We start from the raw sequence: 23,966 nt of genomic DNA, 5'->3' as shown, positions 1-23,966 counted from the left end.
TATGGAAAAAAAAAAACCCAACAGAAAAATAGACAACGAACATGAACTGGCAGTTACCAGGTAAAGAAATATAGAATAACTTATTGTGTCTGTATTTACTTGTATTTATATTTACACACAAATCGCTTCTTTCCTACCCTTTTGTGCAGCACACGACAGAGGGAAACGGGGTCTGGGATTAAGACCGGGGGGACCCGGGCCCTCAGGATGGGCGCCCGGCTTTCTTTTGGGTCTGGACCTATTGCTTCTCGTCACCCCAGTCTCTTAGTCTCCCCCACACAGGGCCTTGCATCAGAAATTGGAGGCCGATCCCACGTAAGCTGCTGGATTTTACACTCACAGCAACGCTGTCTGGGAGTAAAGGGCTGGCAAGGCGCCCTTCCTGATGGAGGCGGCTCCGGGCGTGAGTCCCCATCGCCATGGGAACACCACCCCACAGCGCGGACACTGTGAGCACCATCTTGATGGGGAGGCTGCTCAGCGCGGTCTGGCCGCAGGGAACAGGAGCCAGCTCTCTCCCGGTTGGTTTTCGGGACTCAGTAGGTGTCTCAGCACCGCAATGTGCCAACTTCCACGACACCTCCTGGCCTTGGTGGATGAGGAACATCGAGAGCAGCAGCTAGCTGTCCATCTGCACCCGAATGGCATGGCCATGAGAACTACAGGTGTGGCCCCGCCACCCAGAAGCTTTGGGTAAACTCCATACAGCCCTCAGCCTCTCAGAAATCTCAGCCGCGGGCTGGGCAAGTTCATGGGCGCCTGCGGAGCAGGAGCACGGCTCTAAGAGGTGGCTCTGCCTGGTCTCCAAGATCAAGGGACGGATGCCAGTGTCCCCACACCCACGGGCAGGGACCTATCCGCAGTCCGACTGAACGTGACCCAGTACTCGGATTTCTGCTCCGGCCACGTGCGCCTATGGCCATACCAGGGGCTAAGTCACACTGTGGAGTAATGGTCCCGCCCAGCGAGTCACCTAGTGACCCCCCACGACGTACACAGCACCCCCGGCTCCCATCGTCCTAGATCTAAAGGCTAATCCTCTTTTCGAGTTGAAAAATGAGAACAAATTTGTTCCAATGGATTCGCTAGCAACCTTATATGTATCTCGGCACTTACCATCGACTTACAAAATTGATTTTTGAAAATTCCGTGGAGAGAAAAATCAATGCAACAAACGCTGAAATATAATCTTTACTAAAGACATTCACCGGAAGACAACTCTACACCGTGGCCCTCAGAAACGGGCTGGTAGTCACTGGTTTACACGCAGTACAGGTGCTAATCTTTAGAATTCTTAGAAATGAACCAACTCTGATGCCCTAGACAAGTACAAACCATGAGAATAAATCCAAGGATACAGTAAAATTAGTTTTCAGACTACTTCCCTGCAGAATCGCCACCTGCGACCTTCGCCGACAGCTCTGCTTGTCGTACTCACCAGCTGGCAACCTTGCAGGGCGTCCACGAGCTGCGCATTCTGACAGGACAGGATGGACCCAGCCAGCGTCAGCATCACACACACCGCAGAGAGCAGCATGAAGAAGGTTATCTGCAGACGACCCGAACAACAGAGGTGATTATTCACTCGGAAAAAGCGCAAAGGAAAAACGGTTTGGCTGCAAAAAACGCTTTCAGCTGATCAAATAATTACACGAGCCACATTGATATGTTTTAACGGGAATTGTTATTTCTCGACGTTTCAAATTCATTTTTCCTCAAATCAAATAGAAATGGTGAACTCTCTGAAACGCCATTCCCGGTGACCATGAATTTATTTGAAATACATTATAAAATATTTTAGGAGCTAAACTTGAAAACACTGTACATTATAGAATCTCAAAATAGTTTCACATAGCCTGAAAAATAAGTTATAAATTACTAAAGAAAATCAAGTGAAGGAAGTTTATTTATTAGAATGCTTTTAAGTTTCTTCTTTTTATGGAAAATTTCATACCTATGCAAAACCAGAGATTATCGTGTACGAGGCGCCAGGTACTCGCCCCCCACCCTCGACAATTAATCAACTCAGGGGCAACTGCCCAGATTATTTTGCAGCAAACATCAGACATCATATGATTTCATCTTGAAAGTGTAAGTGTCTATTTCTCTAAATTAAGACTTTTTGAAAGCATAACCAAATACTGCCTTCGCCTTTATGATAACTCGTAACAGGCAAATATTCAGAAACCACATTTCCTGAATCGTCTCACATTATTTCATACTTTGAACCGGGTTACACAGGATACATAGGAGTTCTAAAAAGTGCAAGGCGTTCTGAACCTTAGTTTTTGATTTAAGGGTTTTTCCCTCCATTCTTTTCTTTCTTGAGATTTGTTGAAAACACCAGTTCATTTGTCACATCGTTTCCTACAGACTGAACTTTGCTGATGGTCTCCTATCACTGACTGAATCTCCATCCTCTACGTTTCTTATAATTTGGTAATTTCTTGTAATTTAGATCTACTGGTTTAATCAAATTCAGTCACATAGAAGGTAAATGATATCTCTGCTTCTATAACGTTAGCAGGCATTTTTGATGATTGCTTAGACCCATTAATTCATGAGGATTTCCAAAACAGTGCTAGTTTAACTATTTCTTCTTTTTTTTTACTCCCAGGTGTCAATATTTAGAAGGATACCTTCCGCATCAACTGTTTCGTGACCCTAGGGGACAGTTAGTTAAAGGAAAAGGAGGATATATGTTAGAGTCTTTGTTTATTTTCCAGATTTCAAAATAATTAGATACGGTGCTAGATTAACAAAATAAACTCAGGTTCTAATGAAACAAAACTTTTTTTTTTTGATCAAAAATAATCTTTAAGATTAATATAATGAAGAGTTAGGAGTGTCATGAAAACTTATTAAAGACTTTGAAACGAAAAAAAAAAATTTACTGGCGGCCCTGCCTGATGAGCCCTGGAGTATTTGTGCCTTCATTGTCTTTAAGCTATTTTACAACTCAAAGTCTTACAAGCCATATTTTTAAAATTAATTATTTTATTTTTTTATGGTGACTTTGGTTAATGACATGCAGTAAGTTTCAGCTGTCCACTTCAACAGTAAGGCATATATATATTTACACTCCGTGTTCACCTCCTGTAGGTAGATTTCTTTCTGTCACCACGTATTTGAGCCTTTTACCCCATCTACCTCCCTCTCCACCCCCACCCGGGCTTCCTGAGGACAGGGCTGATTCCGGTCTGGGGTGGGAAAGGTGTGATGACCTTGGAATGTCCTGCCCCCCCCTCCCCCGCCCCACTAGGAAGTAAGGGAGCTTTCAGAGTCTACCCGAGTCGCATCAACTCACATCGACTCTCTTGCTCATGACTCCAGCGATCGAAACATCTCAAATGTGTTTGAGATTATGGTTCATGGTGCCTGAAACACACACACCCCTGAAACACGCATGACCGCACTCGTTACCTCTGGAGGAGGGATGCTAGGGAATCCTAACTCATATTTTTAAAAATAAACATTAAAAAAAAAAAACTGGGCAAAAATAGCTCTAGGAAAAAGCAAAAATAACACGGAAAACACAAAAGCGGATATAAGTGAATATGTAACAGATTTTAAGTGAAAGAATTTTAATACATCAGAAAGTAGATGAAAAAACACTTTCTAGAAAATACAAGTGACCAAAACTAATCTGAAGAGAGAAAACGTGGACATGCTGCTAAGGAAATAAAATCAGTAGTTAAAAAAATGCCCACCAAAAACAACCCCGGCCCAGAGCCTGTCAAGGGCAAGGTTTTTCCCAAACCTTTAAAAACACTTAATTCTTATTTAACAGGGCAAAAGACAAACTCCCCAACTCATTTATGAAATTAGAATGTCTTCCAGTTCTTGAACAATTAATTCGGTGCTAACGCCGTCAAGTCTAACACAAAGAGGTGTGTGTGTGTTTGAATGTGTGTGTATGACAGTGTGTGTGTGGGAGGGTGTGTGCCCAGCGGGGCAGCCCCACCATGGGAGGGAGGGCATGGCAGCCAGGGTAGGAGCCTGGTCATTATGGGGGGGGGGGGGCGGCGAGAAGGTAAATATTATAAGGACAACAGGGGCGGAATCTCTTACTGTTGCAGACGATGGTGCAGATGCAGAAAGGCGGGAAACGCGAACACACACCGTGGCGTTGGAATGGGCAAGCTATCGCCATAGTCTCAGTGTCGGGAGGTGACAGGGGACAGACAGACAGACATCCCGAGCTGTGTCACGCAGCAGGCAGAAGGCGCGAGCAAAGCCAGCAACCTTGTTTCCGAATCCCGAATTCCACCGAGGGGAACCGGGACCCCGGAGAGACGGCTGAGTGCGCGTCTGGGGCAGGGAGAGCTCATGCGAAGGCCGACTGCGAAGGCCGACTGATCTTTTCGTGCCAGAGAGGAAGGAGGAGCCCAAAGAACGGCGGGGGAACGTTGGAGACACAAACGCCAGCTTGGGAGGCTCCGCCGGCCAAAGGGACAAGGTGGGCATCAAAATAAATGGCAGTAAAAGGTTACAACCCATGAGTCTACACAGGTAAACAAATACATCGAAAATTGGCGAGTACAGCATTTATAAAGCCTCAGTGCGTCGTCTCCACACAGATTACTTGTTTATTACAAAGGAAAAAATGGAAAACTTCGCAGTGGAGAGGAGGTAGAAAGCCACCTTAATCACAGTGACCAAAGTTACAAAATAACAGGGCAAACAGAAAGCCCATGCCATCCTGCCGGAGCCAGCCGGCTAAAGTCGATCAGTACCTGAAAGAGGGGGGTGAAGCCTAAGGGAAAAAAGAGAAGACAGAAAAGATCTTTCCGGGAGGGCATACAGTCAGAGCTGTGGCCCCCAGTTTATTTAGCATAGCCTTTTTATGTGATTTTTGAATACCATAATCAATCACCACGTTACCATAGCAAAGCACGCCATACATATCTATGACGATGCTTGTCAATTACATAAGATCCTACATGTTCTTGTTTCCATGGTAGTATAACATTCCATGACCTTAAAAGGTGACTTCATGAGGCTTACCAAGGTGACCATTGTTTTAAACTCACCAGCCATACCATGGCTTTTAGCTACGTGACTTCTTCAGTGCCTCATAATGGCTTCTCAGAATGGCTCCAGACACCACCCACAGGATCCGGAAAGACAGCACATCCTTTCTGTGACGTCCCTGCCAGACGCATAACTCTAACCTCACGACAAAGAGCGAGCGGACAAACCGCAGCGGAGGGCTGGCCTGCGGGCCTGCGGGCCTGCGCCCCTCGCCCGGCATGCTCACGACCTCACGGAGGGAGCAGGGCCCGTCTGCGGGCTGAAGGGACTGAAGATGCACGGTACCCGGACGCGCGCGAACGGTCCAGGGAAATCCTCGCACTGTGTTGGGGAGGCGGGGACGGAGGGGACAGGAGGGAAATTAAATAACCCAACGGGGGCAGAACTAGCAGCAAAAAAAAAAAAAAAAAAAAAAAAAAAGATGCGCTTAATGTGGAGCTTTAACAATCACTCCCTTTAAGATCGGGAGCAAGGAGCAGGAGCACCCGCTGCTGTTCCAGGCGGTGCGAGGCTGAACTGAACGGCGTAGCGACTAGAAATGAAAGCCACGTGTTGCAGTGTTACGGGGCCATGGCACGGTATCGGCAGATGAACAGCCAGTAAACCGCTGAACCGCTAGCTGAAATTTTATTCATGAGATACTGCTCTATAATAAGGGTTATAATAAAAATCAGTGTGGAAAGGATAATCTATAAAAAAAGCAGTGCTGGGAAAAATACAAGAGTTATACCCATACCTCACATCAGACACAAAAACAGATTAAAAGCATAACTGCGAAAGTCCGAGTTTTGAACACTTAGAATACTAGAAAATATCTTTATAACATCAGAATTACGGAGAACTCTTTAACGCACTTAGAGAAAACACAGCTCTTAAAGCACTGATGATTTTGACACATTAAAATCAAATCATCTGAATGACAAAAAATAGTAAAAATGTGAGAAGGTATGTGCACTAGATATGTGGAACATATAAAGAAATCTTACAAACCAATAAAAATCAAAAAGTTCTAACAGATATAAAACGTAATGAAAAAAAAAAAAAGAGAGAGAGCACAAAAGATGCTTAACGTCGCCGGCAAGCAAGAGGTGCGAGTTATACTACAGTAAACGTCACAGCCACAGAATGGCTGGAAAGGCCCAATTTTCACCCACGGGAGGGTGGGTCAGTGAGAAAGGACGCTGACTCGCTGGCGGCCTGGCTGCTGCTCCTGGCTGGGGAAACTGACAGGTGCCCTAGGAAGCGCTGCAGGCTCCCCGCAGAGTGTGAAACCTTTGAAAGGACCTGTCTGCCCATCAGGGAATGGATAAACAAACCTACGGTCCCCCCATAAAAAGACAATTAAAATGAACGAGGTCTACGTGGCTCAGTCTCAAAAACGATGGTAAAACAGCAAGTTGCAAACCACTTACCTAAGCCGTAAAAGCTCACAAAATACTACGTGTTGCTGTTCATGTGTGTAAACATGTACAGGAAAAGTATTAAATCACATGATAGCAGGATACCTACCATCTTTTGACTCCCCTGGGAAGGCTGAGAAGACACAAGGGCTTGATCTAGCCTGTAGTATCTTTTAAAATCGGAAACAAAATGGTAAGTTGTGGACAGTGAATCGTTAGCATCTCCCTGAGGAAAACGTGGGAGAGCATTTGCCTCAGGTAGTGTGTGGGTGCTGAGTGACGATCATCTTCACCATGAAGACGAGAATGTCAGAATTAGACACAGCGGAGGGGAGGCAGCCAGTGAGGGAAGGGGACCAGCCAGCAGGATGCTTAGCACTAACATGCAACGCCATGGAGCAGCTACACTCCACTGAGGAAATAAATGCAAACTCCAGCAGAAGGGAGTAAACCCGGCACCTGCCATGTCCCTCCATGCCACCTCATAGCCACCAGGGTCCTCCAGGTGACGTTTCTAGACGATGGTGTTGATCAAGCCTTTTTTGTGAGTCGACGTACTTACCTTGTTTCATGGTTAACTCGCTGTACCTCCCCACGAAACTTGGTCACCCACTGGGTAATTGTTTGTTGAACTTCTTATAGGCCCCGCAGTTTGCCAGAGGCGCCAACGAGCACTGACCCCAGGGGTCTCTGCCGCAGGCCCATTTACCCCATGACAAATTGTGATGCAGTAGTAGAGAAGATTCAGAGAGCGTCAAGGCTACCCCTCAAATCACCATGGTGACATGGCATGAGCCATAATTCAGTTTGCTAACCTCAAAACCCACCACACAAGAATAAGACTAGAAAAATACTGTCAAATTTTAGAGAACAAAAACAAAGCCTCCACGCCAGGCAGAGGGCGGAGCACCTCACACATACTTCAGCATCTGACCTTCACGTGGGCACCCGTCACACAGGTGTCACCAGCCCATTCTACAGGTGAGATGTCTGGAAGCAAGTTAAGTAACCTGTCGAAAATTTATAGTTAGGTGGAGCAAGGATCTGAAGCCAGGAAGTGTGAACCCCAAGAAGGCACAGTTAATCACTAAGCTTGATCAAGTTTCTGGTGACCCACAGTAAGAAATACATTGCACATCAGGATCCAATCTGCATGCGCCCAGAAAAGTAAAGTGACTTCTACAAAACACTTACCTTTATATGTAGCAAAAACTGTCTTTTAAGACGCTGCTTTTGAGTTGTGAAATTAATTTCTCACGACTCACCATTTAAAAAATGTGCAATTCATTACTGCTTCGAAGATACAGTATTTATTTTAACGGTAGCAAAAAGGAAAACCAAGTGGGAGAAAAGGGTTAGCCAGAGCTGAGTAAATATTACGAATGTAAAAAAAACATATGTACATGGCTCAGAACGATGCGAACACGTATAGACACGGAAAACACATAACTGTAAAACGGGCATGTTAAGGCAAGAAAGGATATGGGCAATTACGTTTCTTTTACTTTCTAAGGGCTGTCCTTCCCTTACATGGGATAAGGACGTTAAGCTGCCAGAAGACAGCCACTCCGCGTTTTCCTGGCAACAAAACAATTTACCGACCTGTTTTCTTAGACATGTGCTCCACATCAGGACACAGAGTTTTCCAATTCGCTTTATAAAGCTAGCTAAGTTTTTATACCAAATAATACAGACAGTAACACAAATCCAAACAAATCCTCCCCTAATATTTGTATAAATGTAACACTGGAAACTAATGCCGTGTAGTAGAGAAAGCGCGCGCGTGCAAGCACACCCTCGACGGCACCCCCCACCCCAGCTCTTCACCCCGCGCCTTTGGCGCGCGCCCCCTCCGCCGCCGGGGCCGCGGGGGCAGGGGCGGCGGCCCCAGGCCGTGGCCCGCGCCTGGCCTCTTCGTCGGCCAGGGCCTCGCAGTACTGCGCCGGCCAGTCCTTGGGGTCTTGGTTGTGCACTTTGGCCACGAACTTGAGGACCTTCATCTTGCTGGTCTCCAGGCTGGCCCGCGGGCCCCACTGGAACTCGTAGTCCACGGGGTCGGTGTGCGGGAGGCGCCGGTAGTCCAGGTACCGCTGGCGCACGAAGTCTTCGGTGATGAGTTTCTTCGGGTCCCCGAAGATCAGGTGCTTCTTCGTGGGGTGCACCCCCAGGCGACGCAGGAAGTCCCAGACCTCGGTCTCCTTCACGGCGTTGCCCTTCATGAAGATGAGCCCCAGCAGCGTCATGAGCAGGCCGGTGGTGGGCGTGCCCTGGTCGCCGCGCACCTCGGCGTCCGCCTCCACCGGCTCCAGCGTGTTGACCAGGATGTACGTGTGGCTCTTGGGCTCCAGCTCGGCCAGCCGGTACCCGAACACGTACTCGAGGCGCTCGGCCGCCAGGCGGAGCAGCTCGGCGAACACATCGCGGTAGTCGCCGACGACGTGCTTCAGCATGTCGCTGCGCTTGATGGGGATCTTCTTCTGGTCCTTGATCAGGAGGAACTGCACCAGCTCGGCCACCTTCAGCTCCAGCTGCTTCTGGGAGCGGGGCCCCGCCGCCGCCGCCGCGGCCTCGGCGCGCCGCGCGCCCTGCGAGCCGCCCGCGCCGCGCGAGGTGCTCGGGGCCTCCTCTGCGACGCCGCCGCGGCCGCAGTCCCGGTCGGTCAGCGCGCTGGGGCGGCCGCGGCTCCTGGGCTTCTGCGACATGGCCCCGGCGCCGAGAGCTCGGCGGGCGCGGGCGGGCGCTCTCGGCAACGGGCAGCGCGGACAGGAAAGCGGCGCGCGGCGCGTCTTGCGTCATAGAAACGCGCGCTGCGTCGGCGGAGGCTGCGCGTGACGTCACGGGGGCGCCGGGTCGCGGCCACGGCGGGTTTGTGCGCATGTGCGGGGCGCCGCTGCGGTTTTTATCAGGCTGCAGGGAAGGGCTGCGCGGATTTAGGCAGGTGCTACAGGGAAGGGCGTGCGGGGAGTGTTAAAATCGCGAATATTTGTGGCTGAAGCCAGCACGATGCACGTGGGAGAAAAGTCAGGTGAAGAGGGAGGTAAGAGACAGTGAAGCAAAGGCCTGCCTTCTACACAAAGCGGGGCGTGAACACCCAGAGGACGCCCAGGTTGCTGTGCCCGCGCCCCCGTCCCCTCGTTCACGCTCAAACCGTCGCGTTTGCCACCAGTTTCTTTAATGCCCCTCAGAGTCGATTAAAAACGAATGCTTAGTAAAGCGGGCTGGCCTCGCAAGCAGGACTTTCCCTGGCTTTTCAGTATATTTATATTTTTGCATTCAACTCCCATCAGCTACCTAGACGACTGCGACCAGGCGACCACATAAAGCACGTTGCAGTGACCTGTTTTTTGCTTGGCCAGATGAGTTGATCTCTTGCAAAGCGCGTGATCATGTAAACGGCCTGAGGCCCACGAGCACAGTTTTAGCAGAAATGGATAAGAAGGATGCTACAAGCAGACACGTGCTCTCTGGAGATTACCATTTAATTTGGGGCATCACTGATCATCAAGAACTGCAATAATGTGAATCTCTTACATTTCTCAATTCTTAGAATATCAGCTTTAGGGCTCGATGAGAAAAAGAGAACCCCGGGGTGTCATCCCTCATGATGTGACGTGTGCACTTGATATATTTTTTTGATTGCGGAACTCTTAATAGCCAACATGAGCCGGTTCATTAACTCAGACTATGTGCATCTGCTGCTCTCAGCAGACGTGTTCCTTTTCTACTTACGGTCTTTTTAAAGCTTCCCAGGAAGTGGGTGAACTCTTAAAAGAACCAAAGCAAATTGAGTTCCTCTTTAATGAAAATGTAGTCAAAGCAATTCAAAACACATTATATTTGAATAATAGCATCAAAACACAATCCTATTAAAAATTTCATTAAATAGCATAAAATTTTTGTTTATAATTCAATATGAAAATGCACTAGAGCAGGACTCCTAAAAGCAAAATGATATTCCATGTTATGGTGCAAGTATGCTTGCTAAAATCCGGCAAACTGTGAGTTTCTGTTCTGTACAGGATCTGGCTATCCTCAAGCATCAGTTTTTTTTTTTTTTTTAAAGCATCAATCTTAAAGACAGAAGCCTCCTAAGAAAAAAAATATACATCAAGGCATTCTTTTTTTTACCGTGAGAAAATTCATCTGCTTTAGTTTCCTTGCAAATAAAAATTTGAACTCAAGTTTAAAGAAACCTCTCGCAGTGGTGAATTCTGCAAAAAGTCCCTCCAGAAGGGAATCGATTGTACCGAATAAAAATAAATAAATAAAAATTACCAAGAGATCACAGAGGAATGGAAAATAAGATGAAAGAACACAGGCGTGGTGTCCTTGAAAAAGGACAGGTTTGGGAGTTAGTTGATGGACCTAGATTACCTGTATGACTCTGGGAAGCTCACACTCCTTTCTGTTTCTAAACAAGACACGATCCCTAATCCGGGCTTCAGGAGACTGAGATAGGTTTGCCAAGTACTGAATATGGGCTGGGACAGGGTAGCTGATGACTTGCTTCTTTCCAGGGCATTTAAGGAACATATTTTAAGACTACCCTGCAGCGAACCATACATGCACACGAAAATCAGAAAAAGAAAATGTATCACAGTGCTATTAAAGTTACTTCCTTTTAAATATGAAATTCAATGTTTATTTTCTTGCTTTGGGAGATAAATGAAAAAAATATGATGCCATAGCAGTCATGAACATTCAAATTTTCATTAAATTCAGTGTAATTTGTGACGTTTATTCAGTCAGTGAAGTAATAAAGACATGGACAAAAAAAGGAAAACATTTTCACTTTATCTCAATGACCTTAATACTTCTATTACTAGACGCAAAAGAAAAAAATTGAGGCAAAAACTATGCTAAGATTTAACTGCACCAAACAAATAAATGCCCATTACCAATGCTCGTTAGCTGTCCCTAAGTAATTAATGGCTTTACTTCATCTGGGTAGCAAATGCCTGCCAAGAAGCCCTAATCACCTTTATCACCTACTGGAGTCTCTTCATTCCCTGGTATTTCTTGTGGAACCAGGGACAGGTTTTAAATTTGGTGGCAACCCTGGGTATATACCAAGTAAGGGCTTTTTGGCAAGAAGCGGTGATAAAAGTATGCAGCCATGCGCCGGGCCCCTCGTGGCCTCTCCCGTGGGAGGAAGTGGGAGAGCATGAGGCGTGCCGGCCAGGGAGTGGGTGGCAGGGGCATCGATCTGGAGTTTAACGGCTGCCATAAAACCCTGTGTCCTAACAAAGACCCATCCTGGTTAAACCACGTGACGGGACTACCTAATGACACACTGTCCCTCGGGAAGGGATGTAAGTGGCCGCGGAGCTGCCCTTGGCAGGCGGGAGGGGACGCTGGGGCTTAACGCGGAGCTTTGCAAGCACTGCAGCCCCTTGGCCCAGAGCCTGTTAGGTTCTCCAAGAAACCTTTTCCTTCTGATTACTCACTTAGGGAAATCATTAAGGTGATTTACTTGGAAATTATAAACACAAGGTCTGATCGTGGTTTTCTCGTTCTGCACCCTTTCCCTCTGCCAGCTGCCTCCCCTCCCCTGTCTCTAGGGGACCTTGGTGACAGCCCCGATTCCCTTCAGGCCGGCCACAGATTCGGCTTCAGGGGTCCAGCCAGCACCCTCTTCTCCCTGAGCTAACACGCTGAAGGGCGATGTCAGCCCAGCAGCCCCGCCTACGGCGAATTGTCTGAATCGTGGTGCAGCCAACCGACTCAGGATCTAAGAGATGGAGCAGCAGCCCGGATGCCAGCTGACTTCCCAGAGCCCTAGTTCACGGCCGAACTCCTGGGATGACTAGTTCCTGGATCTAGGCAAACCTTTTGCCTCGCTGGCTTCCACTTGGTGCCCCTCCCCTGCAGCTGAAGGAATTCTGGCTAAATGGAGGGCACCCCCGTTGTGCAGGGGGTAAGAGGGAGCTGGGGGAGAGAGCACTTCAGAGCACTGCAGCCAGGCATGCTGGTGTCACCTGTCGGGGCTCTGGGACCAGGGAGAGGCGTGGCGGTTATGGCCCTTGGCCGTGTTCTGTGGCTGAAGCGTGTCCTTACTACTGCTTGCTGACAATGAGGGCAAGGAGGAAATCGTGAGGGAGTCTTTTTCCACACAGGAAGTCCACAGGGGCTAATCCGGGGATTTGCCTCAGCAGAAAGGGCTTCGGACGACTCAGAATGTGCTCTGAATCCTCCGCTCTCCCAGACTAGCTGTATTGTCGTATTTAACCCAAAGCCTTTCCCCGCTGGCCACACCATACAGGTGACAGACCTGCTTTCCTGCTAGACTCACGGGGCCAGGGCCCCTTAAAGGACACTGGACAGAGCTCACACTCAGGGAAGCCAAGGCAGAGACAGGCCACAGGGTAGAAACAAGGCGAGTGCATGCTCACTGGTGGGTAACCGATGTGGTACCCCACAGATGGAGAAGGAAGTGCTAACGCTTGCTGTGATGCGGACGCACCCCAAAAACATCATGCTAAGTAAGCGACCGCGTGCCGTGCAGTGCTAGTTACACGAGACGCCCAGAGCGGGCGAAGGCTGCAGGCGAGGGGCCGACAGCTGGGGCTGGCGTGGGGAGCGGCTGCTAGACGTGCGGCTTCTGGGGCGACTGAAACCGGCATAAAGTGGGGTAAAGAGGGAAGCTACGTGACTGGCTGCTGAGCACCGAACCGCGTCCTTTACACAGGTGACCGCCCTCAATAAGCTGTTTCCAAAAGCAGGACCCAAAGAAGGCCCAGCCGAGGGCCCCCGGCAAGCGCCCCTGCGGAAGGAGGAGACGGAACAGAGAGACCAGGAACAGCAACGAGCCCCACCAGGCGACGCTCCGCACCACTACCGACAAAAAGGATTTTTACTTAAAAAGTCAAAATGAGATGGGGGCGACGGTGTCACACAGCCAGCTGCCATGGCCGCCCGAGGCGCGTCCGCGTGTCCTCCAGCGACTAACGGCGTCTCTGTGCAGCACGGACGGCGGAACGCAGCGGTGTCCGGGCCCGGGAGACGGCCCTACGTCGGTCAGGCCGCGGCCCGGCTGCCGCGCGAAGGCCGGGCTGCATCGGGCGACTCTCCCGCTGCGAGAGGCGTGACACGTGCAGCCCCTCCCCGTGGGAAGCCGGGCGCGCGTGGGAGAAGCGCTCGGAGGCCTGGGCCGCACCCCTGGCTGCCCCGGCCAACTGCTGGGACCAGTGACTCTGACCGCTGGCGTCCTGTGCTGCAGACATCCAAGGCAGGCGGCTGCGGCAGCTGCAGAGGCTGCAGCGACTGCCCCGGCCCCGGGATACTTTTGCGACAAGGGCAAAATCAGCGAGGCCATCGTCATTCGTGGGCGCTGTGACCCAACCCCTTCGAACCTCTCCCCCCAAGCAGAGACCACCGCAGCGACACGTGCCCCCCTGTGCCGTGAACACCCCCTGAGGTGCTCACAGAGGGATGCGCACCTGGATCCAGGAGAGCCGACGTCTGCGCAAGCGCACAGGTGCATTCACGCTACGTGACTCAAGGCTGAGTTCTCCCCTGTTTCAAAGACACCGGCAGGGTCTGTGGCGGTTAAAAGCCAGCGGCGACCGCTCGAACACGCTGTCTGGCACGCACAGAGGCTGGGCACTCACACACAGCCACGCGCACACCTGCAGCCGCGGCCCAGACCGTCACGTGGTCTCTGTCGCCTGATGCCATCTCTTCGCAAAGCTGAGCGCCAGGAACCGAGTCGAGTTTAGTACCTTAAATGTGACAGCCGAGAACGATGAGGTTCTCCGCGAGCGACCCGCAAGGGTTGTGAAACAGCGAGACGTGGAAATGTAAGAACGATTCAGCCCAGACGTCACTTCACTGACCATGGGGTTCGGGCCACTGTTTGGCTGACCCGGTTGCCGGGTGGACCTTCCGAAGCTGCCCGTTCGGTAGAAATAGGGAATCTTACTGTACAATAACAAAAACGGTTTCCTCGGTTAATTCAGACACATGAATTTAACGCTCCCCCCAAAATGTGTCCTCCCTGGAGGGAGAGAGCAAGCCAGATGCTCTGCCTTTGTGCACGGGAACTGCCTGGCCTGGGCTTCCCCTTCCCACCCCGACAGGAAGCGAAGGCGCCGTGGGAACGGGATCATCGCCTCTCGGTGTGAAAACTTCCCACGAGCTCGGCCAGGGGTCGTCCTCCTGTTCGCTCCTCCCAGGGGGCCCATCAGTCACAGGCCACGTACACGACACCCCGCGAGGCGGACGAGGCACCCAACCTCTTCGTTGCATTTTTGGAAAAATCTACTATAAAAATGGATACGTATCATTCCTATCTGATCTCTAAATCGCAAATAACGTACATTGGTAATTTAGACGTGCACTCCGTGTGCGAGGTCTCCCTGGGGACCCACCCCTACCGCCGCAGGACCAGGACACCGTACCGCTGCGACCGTGAGCTGCACCGAGCGCCACAGGCTGGAGCCGCACTGCGGCACAAGGCTGGCGAGCGGGGACGGCGCGTGCCACAGGCTCTGGGTGCCCGACGGCACGGGGGGCTTTGGAGGGGGCGTGGGTTTCACGTGGGGGGCGAGGCGGGGCGGCTGGCTGGCGTGACCACGTGGTGGGGGCCGGCCCCGGCTCTGGGAACTGGCCCCAGCCTGGTGACCGCGCACACGGGACCTCACGGCAGGGCGGCTGCTTCGGCCTGTCGCCCCACTTCGTCAGTCGCCCCGAGGCCCAGTGTCCCCAAACGCTCAAAGTCCGGTTCTTAGGATTCGACCCCTAGGCCCAGCCACGGGAGTGAGCCTCGTGCCCTCAACAAAAACCAGCGCCCTGCTCCTCACCAGCAAAGTGAGCGCTGGAAAACGTCGTCGCCCAGAACAACCGTCAGGGCCACAGAAACGTTTTACATTTATGTCCCAAAATGAATTCCGATTCTCAGCGGAAGACGCTCCCCACTGAGCTGCAGGGGTTCGGCCGGCGGCGCCTGTGACCAGCCCTGTCCTCCGCCCCTGGGCCGGTCTTTGCACCACATTTCCAACGCCGCCCTCAGCAGGACGGGGCCACTTCTTACGTCACCAGCCCTTCTGCGAGGCTGTCACCTGCAGAAGCGGCACTGACTGAGGCTGCGCTGCTGACCCGCCCCGATGACGACGGGGTGCGGACTCCAGGTGAGGCTGCTGGCGGGCCCCAGACGGCCCCGCGTCGCGGGTGGAGGGCACCGAGCGAGGTGGCTGCGCCCAGACGCACGCCTGCGGGAGGGAGGTCCAGGACCCGGCAGCGGTGGCCCCAGAGCCACCGACGGGGAGTGGCCACGTAGAAGAACGCCACACTGTTCCAATCAAACGTGTCTGCGGCCACCCTGAGGGAGCAGAGCGAGGTCCCTTCACCCCCAAACTGCACCAGGTGCATGGAGCGGGGGACGGAGGCGGCAGCAGTGCCCCCCGGAGCTTTCGTGTCTGACGGCTCCAAAACCGTGACGATCTCTGGAACGGAGAACCAGTTACTATCCCGGGAAGCTGCTCCCCCCTCCCACTCAACGTCTGTTCCCTGGAACGCTGCTAATTTGTTAAAAAGTAAAAATAGACGATGACAGCCGTGGCTGTCCACGGGCCGAGGACGTCACACCCGTGAGACAGCGGTGAGCGGAAAAGTCTCAGAGCCCTGCAAAAACCGTCAGCCCCGTCTCAAGCTTCCACAGCCTGTGTCCATCCATCCATCCATCCAGGGTCAGACCCGTCGTTCGTCCATCTCACACACACGGACCTGGCAGGAGAGATGCAGGCTGCTCGCTGCCTCTCTCCATGGTGCCTCGGAGAGCAGACGAAGGGACAGACATCGGCGGGGACGGGGGGCAGGGCGTTGGTGCCCATTTCTCCACAAATTCAGCCCCTTAAAGTCACCTATCTGCACTGACTAAAACCCTCCTTATCTTAGAGAACAGTTTCATGAAAGACAATGAAAGTGAAAATCGAGCTTCAGACAGCCATTTCTGCTGACTCCCAAGTTCATTAGGTCACTTTCCTGCCATCCTCAATGAAGGCTTATCATTCCGTGTGAACCCAGACTTGAGGCGTCACTATTTAGTAAACATTTTCCTTAAAAGATGCTGTAAACTTCAGAAAATCCTTGGCCATAAAAAAAAGTGACAAAAGGCCCAACTCCAAAAGGGACGAGTCACACTTTGAGTGAAAATTCTGATCAAATCTAGGCTTTCTCAGCTTATCTGGGCGTAAATTGGAATTGCAAGCCATATGCCAAGAATTAAAATGATCGCTTCTGATCTGCACCCAATCTATCTATAACTAGTTATTCACGGTGCCCAGAAAAGTCTGATTCGGCTCAGCCTGGCCCCGCACACACGCCATCTGAAGGCCTCCTTGTTCTCAGACTTCTAAGAGAAGGAATCGTTTCTCACCTTACATGCGGTTTCTTAATTTTGAAATTTAGATCATTTTTGTCTTTTTTCCTACATGAAGGCGTTATTATATCTTACATCCATACACAGAAGCACAAAGTGACTTGGGACTTCATTTTAAAATGGAACTAAAATTTCTAAAAATCCTGCTGCAATGAAATAACTGTTACCTAAAGAATCACGGAGAAACGCGTGGGCCGCCGGGGCGGGGGGGAGGGTCCGCAGGTCAGGCCGCCCCGGCAGCTCCCTAAGCCAGCCGTGCTGTCTGGGGACCCACGCTGCCCTGACGCCCCCGCTTGGCCCGCCCCAGGCCGCAGCGCGTGACTCAGCGCTGCGCTGGGCCGGGAGCGCGCGGGGCTCGGGGCGCTGCACGCAGCCGGGGGGCCACGCGGGGCGCCGGGCTTCGCGAGGCCGTCGCCCCAGGTGGCGAGTCCCCGTGAACGGTCTCCGCTCACACGCACGGACGTGACCGCGGGGACGGGGCTGATGCATCGAAATGGCCACGACGAGAGCGAAATGAGTCAAAACGTGGGAAGAGGTATTTCCACGTGTTTAGCACGCAGCCTCCAGAAGGCAAAATAAAAGAATTCTCACAAATAAGAAAAATACAAAGCGGTAAAAATGGGCGAAGCACATAAGCCCACGTGTAGCAGAAGAGGAAGCAAAGGGCCGGTTCGCCGGGAAGGAGCAGAAGGCAAACGCGCCAGGGACGCGGCCACGCCCCCGCCACGCCCGCGGAGTTCGGGGGGACAAGCAGACAGCGCGGGGCGCCCGCGCCACCGCCCGGGCCCGGAACGCGCGTCAGACACGAAGCTGGCGTCAAACCTTCGCGGCGGCTCAGTTCAGGGAGCAGCTGCCCGGCCGCCGGCCGGTCATGTGGCAGACACTGTATCCGCAGTGGAGGTGGCGGACCCAGCGCCACGCGCACGAGCCACGAATGTCTGGCTGCAAGAGGAAAGCCAGTCATAGAAGAACAGAGTGTGATCTGCTTACATGAAGTTCAAAAGCAAGTAAAAGTCATACATCATCGAGGGACAAGTACATACATGGTCAGGGAACGATGAACTTGGGGCTCCGTGTGGGTGACCAGCTCTTCTCAGGGTGACAGCTGGGGTTGTGCGTCATAACTTTACTACATTCCAAGCTTTAAGTGCCGTGTATTAAAGTTTAACAACATTTTACTTTATTAATACATATTTCATAGTTTAAAACTGAAATGGTGAAATATATTTTAAACGTACTTGCCAGTAGGATAAAAAAACCTAGGTATTCGGCTTTTAAAGACTTACATAAAATTAAGCACACTGAATGTAGTATTTTTAGGGGGGAAAAACAGAATAAAAATCAGAAGTATCGATGAGACATGTAAAAACAGAAAGATGAAAAGAATAACTGACATAATTCATAAAGAACAGATTTCATAATAAAGGTACCCTAAGAAAATTGACTTGCATAAGAGACATACCTGAAAGAAAAGATCATAGAGAAATTAAAGAAAAACAGGCAAAGAGATGGGGCAAACTCGAACAGAAGGAAAACGAGGATGGCGCTTTAAGTGCAGACGAAGCAGAGTTCAAGACAATGAAACATTTAATCGGGACAAGACCGCTTTACGTTAATTAAGCGATGTGATCCACAAATAATGAACACTAATGTGCTTAAGAATATAAAATCCAAGGACGTGGTTCCATAGTGCAGCGGTCAGCACATCTGCTTTACATGCAGAAGGTCCTGGGTTCACGCCCCAGAGAAGCCATGGTCTGTGGTCTACAGCCATGCCACCCCCAACGAGGCTGATCCTGGTTCATATATGGATGGGAGACCACCTAGGAAGACTAGGTGCTGTAGGCATAAATTTAAAAAAAAAAAAAAAAAAAGGAACATAAAATCCAAACAGAGCAAGAAGAGATGAAAATTAGAGACGGACAGAAACAGAGCTGCACGGACGATGTTACTATGAATCGCAGAGTGGAAAACTGTGAAGAAAAAGATGAGGCCACGGTGTGTGTGGGGGACCGGAGCCTGGGGGTTTTCTGCTACCTCCCCACATCTCCCAGGCTTCCTGTCATCCACGGCTGTCACTCACAGCGGGTACAACACCAAGACCTGCGCTTGGCAACGCCACCTGTGTAAGACAGGCAGATGGTTTCTTTCTTCCTCCTGAAGTCAGTCTGCGAGGAGCCAGTGTAAGTGACCCTGAGAACTTCTGAGTCATTAGGTCGCGTCATCTAGACAGCGCTATCTGCAACCAATGTCAACTTTTCTATCGACAGTCGAACCACACGACGTGAATACAGCGGAACGATGCAATTCGAAACTTCTGCATTCTTTCATTCCCTATCAGAATTTTTATATTTTAATAAATACCGAAACCTATAACAATTTTCTTCAAGGCACCTAATAATCAGGGTAAAATATGAATGTTCCAACATTGCCATTACTTATTTTATAGCGTAGAAGTATTCAGGGATCAAAGACAAGGCCCGTGAGTAATATTCTTCATTAAAAGAGGTTGGGCATTTGAAAGAAAATCTGATAACTAATAGCCTATAAGTCACAACTTTTTAAAGCTGGGTGAGTCCAGACAGCTCCTCAGAGCAGCATATTAAATTCACTTTCAATTAGCATGGTTCAGCATTTTAGTCTTATGATTTGTATGCTCAGTAATACTTTTAAAATTAACTGTGCCACAGACAGACAGATCACACACTCCTCAGCCATAATAATTTGTCTAATGTTCTATCTTTATAACAGTAATTGCCTCTTCTCCGAAAAAAAAAAATGTGCCTTTGAATCGAGACACACTGCATTTATTACTTTTCTTCTATTAGAGCTACCTCAGCATATTAGACATTTTTTCCTTAATGACTCTTTTCTATTAGGAGAACATGCAGACTCCAAACAGAAGGAAGTCCGTCGGGGGGTGGGGGGGCTTTGGGGAGAGGCAGGACTCCTAAGGTGGGCGTCAGACAAGACTTGTCAAGAGGAGACGACACGGGAGTCTCCGTTTCCTGTGAGTGACAGGTGCTTTGACATGCTTTGATAAACTGAAAGCTGTGAAATTCGCAAGACTTGTCATTAACAGGGAGTGAAGCTGTCGAAATAGCAAAGCACATAGCGGGTGTGTCGCTGGGCGCTGTGCTCCCCGCTCTCCGTTAAGGGGTCACCCTGTCCCTCCTCGGGGTGGGACAGCCACCAGGACAGCCCACTCACTCCATGGGCACCAGGAGACACAGGTCCTCTTGCCCTGACGGCTGGCTCCCCTTTGTCCAGACCACGAGCACAGGAGTTTGGGTCACGGTCGGCACAGAGTCCACGTGGCCCTTGGGGTCACGGAGCCAGTTACTGGGCCCGCAAGGACGTGCGCACAAAGCTGCCCCCTGGGCGGGCAGGGCCGTGCAGCCCCGGGTCGGAAATGCTCCGGCTCAGGCTGGGCTGCTCCGAAGGCCAGCGAGCAGCCGCGGGAGGCTGCGGGGGGCTGCGGGGGGCTCGGCGGCTGGCCCCCGCCCTCCCGGAGCTTCTGCAGCCGGGCTTCCCTCGGACGCGCGCAGCCTGCTCCGCGTCTGCGTCCCGCGGACGCGGTGGTGCTGGCCGGCGGGCGAGGGGCCCGCTCCACGCCACGCGACGCCCGGCCGCAGCCCACGCTCACGGTCAGATGCCGTGGGAACCAGCACCTGTCCCTCCGGCCCCGCCCCCGCCCCTGGCCTCGGTGCAAAAGGCAGGACGCGGCGAAAGGCGCGGGCCGTCGAGAGCGGACAGGTCTAGACGTCTCCGCCCGGCCACGCGGGGTGGCCTGTGACCTGCGGGCAGCGTCCCTGGCCGCGGCGTCTGGACATGGCCGTGCGGGGCCGGAGCGCCGAGGGGCTCCCCAGGGCGTCGCCTCCCTTTGCCCCTCGTGTATCGACCCCCGTACGACTCATTTCTCGGGCGTTAAGTTCTGACTGGCAACCACGTCCCCTCTTACAGTGTCTCGGCGTTTGCTGCTCACAGCTCTGCAGCTCTGGCCGCGTCTGCACCCAGATTCTTCGCCCCGGGGTCCCGCTCCCCGCCTGCTCAGTGCCCCACGACCCAGCTCAGCCGTCTGCGGGGCTTGCATGGCCCGGGCTCCGAGCCTTGCCACGTGACAGTTCTGAGACCTGTGCTGACCGTGGCCTTCACACGCCAGCACAGACGGGACAGGGAGCCGGCCACGGGGCACGCTGCACTGTCACCCAGGGTCACACACTTCAAAGCCGTCTGCCGGAGTGTGCCAGGGAGTGTGTAAGGGAGCCAGCGCCCAGCAACGGCGGACAGACGGCCTCCGGGAACGTCCTGGAGCCTCGAGATGCCCACTGCCGGAGGCACAAGTGGTTTATCCTCGTGGAGAAACTTACCCGGGGGCTGAGGGCCCCGCCCCCCACCCCCAGCACGCTAACCAACGGACGTGGATCACAAGTAAACCTCTCAAGCCCAACGTGGGCAGGGGCCGGGACCGCCCCCGAGGCCGACGGGACACCGCGGGGTGGGGGGCAGGGCACCCCACAAGGCCCGGAGCGCACCCAGCGAGAGCCGCGTCCCCGGGCGGGGCTGTGGGAATAACGCGTGTTTTCCGAGTGCCTCCTCTGCCACGCAGGGCCGAGCAGGAGAAGCTGGGCACAGGCGACCCCTGGTGCGACCGGCTAGGCGCGGCCAGCTCGTCAGGCGTCTCCTCCGAGGGGCATCAACCTTCCTACCTAAGTTCATGTTCTCTCGCAAAAAGTACGTATCACTATATTTTCAATTAGAAACGCGCCTGATGGATCAAAATAAAAGAATTGGCCAGTAACGTGATCCAAGCAAAAACAAATACACACCTATTGCATTTTACTACAATGCACATTTTAGCGATGCCCATTTTTAAAGTCATGTGGCCTCGAGTGGGTTCCACAGGTGACACTCTAATTGGTTTGTTTCCATCGGATGAAGTTTTAATGCCGCTAGGAAATCAAAGGCGAGTACATCAGTCTATTTTCACACATGAGACCGGTGGCTCCAGACCCTTAGGCCACTTTATCAGCAGAGCGAGATTCTGCCTCGTTTCGGGGACCTGTGAGCCTTGTCCTCGGCACTGAACGCACGAAGCCCTCCTCCACGTGGGCAAGATCACGTGCTCCAGACGCGAGGCCGAGACCCTGGCCGCAAGACACCCCCGACACGGACTTATAATCGATCTTCTGAATACGTAACGATGCCAAATACATTTACATTACACGCAGTAACCTTTAGCTCACCTACATTTAAATAGCCTATTAAAGTTGTATTTGAGCTCAGTTCTTGGGCTTGACAGAAAGCCCTCCAAGCTGCCCACAACTCATGCTGAAGGTTAAAGCAACGCATACTCCCCCCTGCCCCCCCCCACACACAAAATAGGGCCAAATACATGAATTTTCAGAGACTAGGCCTGAAATTCTGATGGGCACAGCAGGACACACTTCTGTTAGCACAGAAAATTCAGAGGCGCTTTTTAAGGAAGTGAATGTATGCGGCATAGGATTCTAAGCGTTCTCACATCGGAAAATGATCGGCATAGCAACGGAGAGAGAGAAAGCAGCCCCCAGGCCAGGCTGAAGTTCATTCATCACAATCCCTAAGCCTCGGCTCTGCATGTTTCACTCAACAGCGCAGTTGAGAAAAACAAAAATAACAGATCGAAGCGGAACGGAAAGGCAAGCAAAGCTGTTTTTTCCATCAGCTGTCAGAGGGTTTCCGATAAAAACGACACCGTGATAAAGACGAGGCGTTTGTACTTGAGTGTAAGTATGCAGGGCTGGCTTCCCTGGGCTGGGGCGCGGGGTCGGGCGTCCCTCCCAGCATCCCCGCGGCAGCCCCTAGGCCTGGGCTGTTCCCCCAGTGCGGGGGTGGTGGCGCGGGGGGGGGGGTGACCATGGCTCTCGACGCCACACTCTGGGGTTCACGGGGCCAGATGCTCCCTGCCGCTCGCGAACGACAAACGCCTGCTATAATGAAGACAGGGGCACGGGAGCCCCCTTCTTCCAAGGAAAGAAAACGTGAAAGAGAAAAATACTCCTCCATCCGGCAGCTTGTGCTGCAAAAGGAAACCGCGAGGTGTGATGAATCAGACACGGGCGTGCTCACTGCGGACGGCCTGGGCCGCTCAGGAAGCGGAGCTCGCGCCTCGCCGGGCGAAGATGGAGGCTGGTGCTGTTCGAGCCAAAGGGCTCGAAAGGGCAGGGTGCGCAGCGACCCCGGGAGGGGCCCCCGGCGCTGGCACGCTGCCCGCCGGCCCGTCCTGGGCCTTCACGTGGGACATCAGAGGTTCCCCGAGGGTGTCCTGAGAACTAAGGGCTGTGGGCGCGTGAAAAGGGCCCAGCACCCAAGGCGCCCGACGCCGCCCCCGCGCCCCACACTGCCCCCGCGCCCGTCCCCAACACCGTCCCCCCAAAGCCGCCTCCGCCCCCCACGCCGCCCCCATCCCCAACGCCGCCTCTGTCCCAGCTGCCGGGAGCAACAGGGGGGTCTCCCTGTGTGCCTGGCGGGAGGCAGAGGCATCGCCTGGCGCCGGGACCCCGAGCTCCGCCAACATCGCAAGGAACGAGGTGAGTAAAGAGCCCAGCTGACCTGCGCGGGGGAGGGGGCCGCCGGGGACGAGGGCGCCCGGCCGGCCGAGCGCTTGCACGTGCCCTTGCAGGCGGCCGCGGCCGTGACATGGGCGTCACGAGCTGCCGACGCTTCGCTGCGAGAAGGAAGCGACTGGCGAACGACACAGATTTTCCCCCAAAAGGACGCAGCTGCCGAGTCCAACGGAGGGGACGCGGCTAAGGCCCGAGGGGTTCCCCGGGCAGCAGGAGGAAGAGGAACCAACGCAGGAGCACCGTCCCGGACGGCGAAGCGGAGGAGGAGGGGGGCGTTCGAGGGCGCTAAGCGTTCTCCAGCACCGACTCCCCTGCCCACGGCTGGTGAACCATCCGCCTGCTCCAGGCGGGACGGACTCGAGAAGGCCGAGGAACACGAGGAGAGAGACGATCACGGACGTGAGAAGGAAATTCCCCCCGAAAACTTCTCTCGAAAGATCCAGTGGACAAACGACCCGATCCGGTCGGTGCAACCGTTCACGCCGTGTCTTGTAGCTAGAGAGAGGTCGACGGCCCGCATCTTCCAGAAACTGTAACAGGAAACGC

General features: G+C 52.6%; 2 protein-coding genes across 2 annotated transcripts in view; both read right to left on the bottom strand.

The window, feature by feature from the left end:
• The window catches only part of FAM189A1 (family with sequence similarity 189 member A1), a 56,203-nt gene that overhangs the window by 20,486 nt on the left and 11,751 nt on the right, over positions 1–23,966 (bottom strand). The window contains exon 3 of the mRNA XM_016154886.2: positions 1,439–1,549. Within this exon, the coding sequence (XP_016010372.2) occupies positions 1,439–1,549 (111 nt within the window). The remainder of the gene's footprint in view (positions 1–1,438; positions 1,550–23,966) is intronic.
• NSMCE3 (NSE3 homolog, SMC5-SMC6 complex component) lies at positions 7,722–9,209 on the bottom strand. Its single transcript, XM_016154888.2, has one exon. The coding sequence runs from the start codon at positions 9,134–9,136 to the stop codon at positions 8,258–8,260; it is 879 nt and encodes a 292-aa protein (XP_016010374.1). The 5' UTR covers positions 9,137–9,209; the 3' UTR covers positions 7,722–8,257.

Source organism: Rousettus aegyptiacus, unplaced genomic scaffold (assembly GCF_014176215.1).
Source record: "Rousettus aegyptiacus isolate mRouAeg1 unplaced genomic scaffold, mRouAeg1.p scaffold_m13_p_14, whole genome shotgun sequence".
NCBI classification, from domain to species: Eukaryota; Metazoa; Chordata; class Mammalia; order Chiroptera; family Pteropodidae; genus Rousettus; species Rousettus aegyptiacus.
This window is presented reverse-complemented; position numbering and strand designations above follow the sequence as displayed.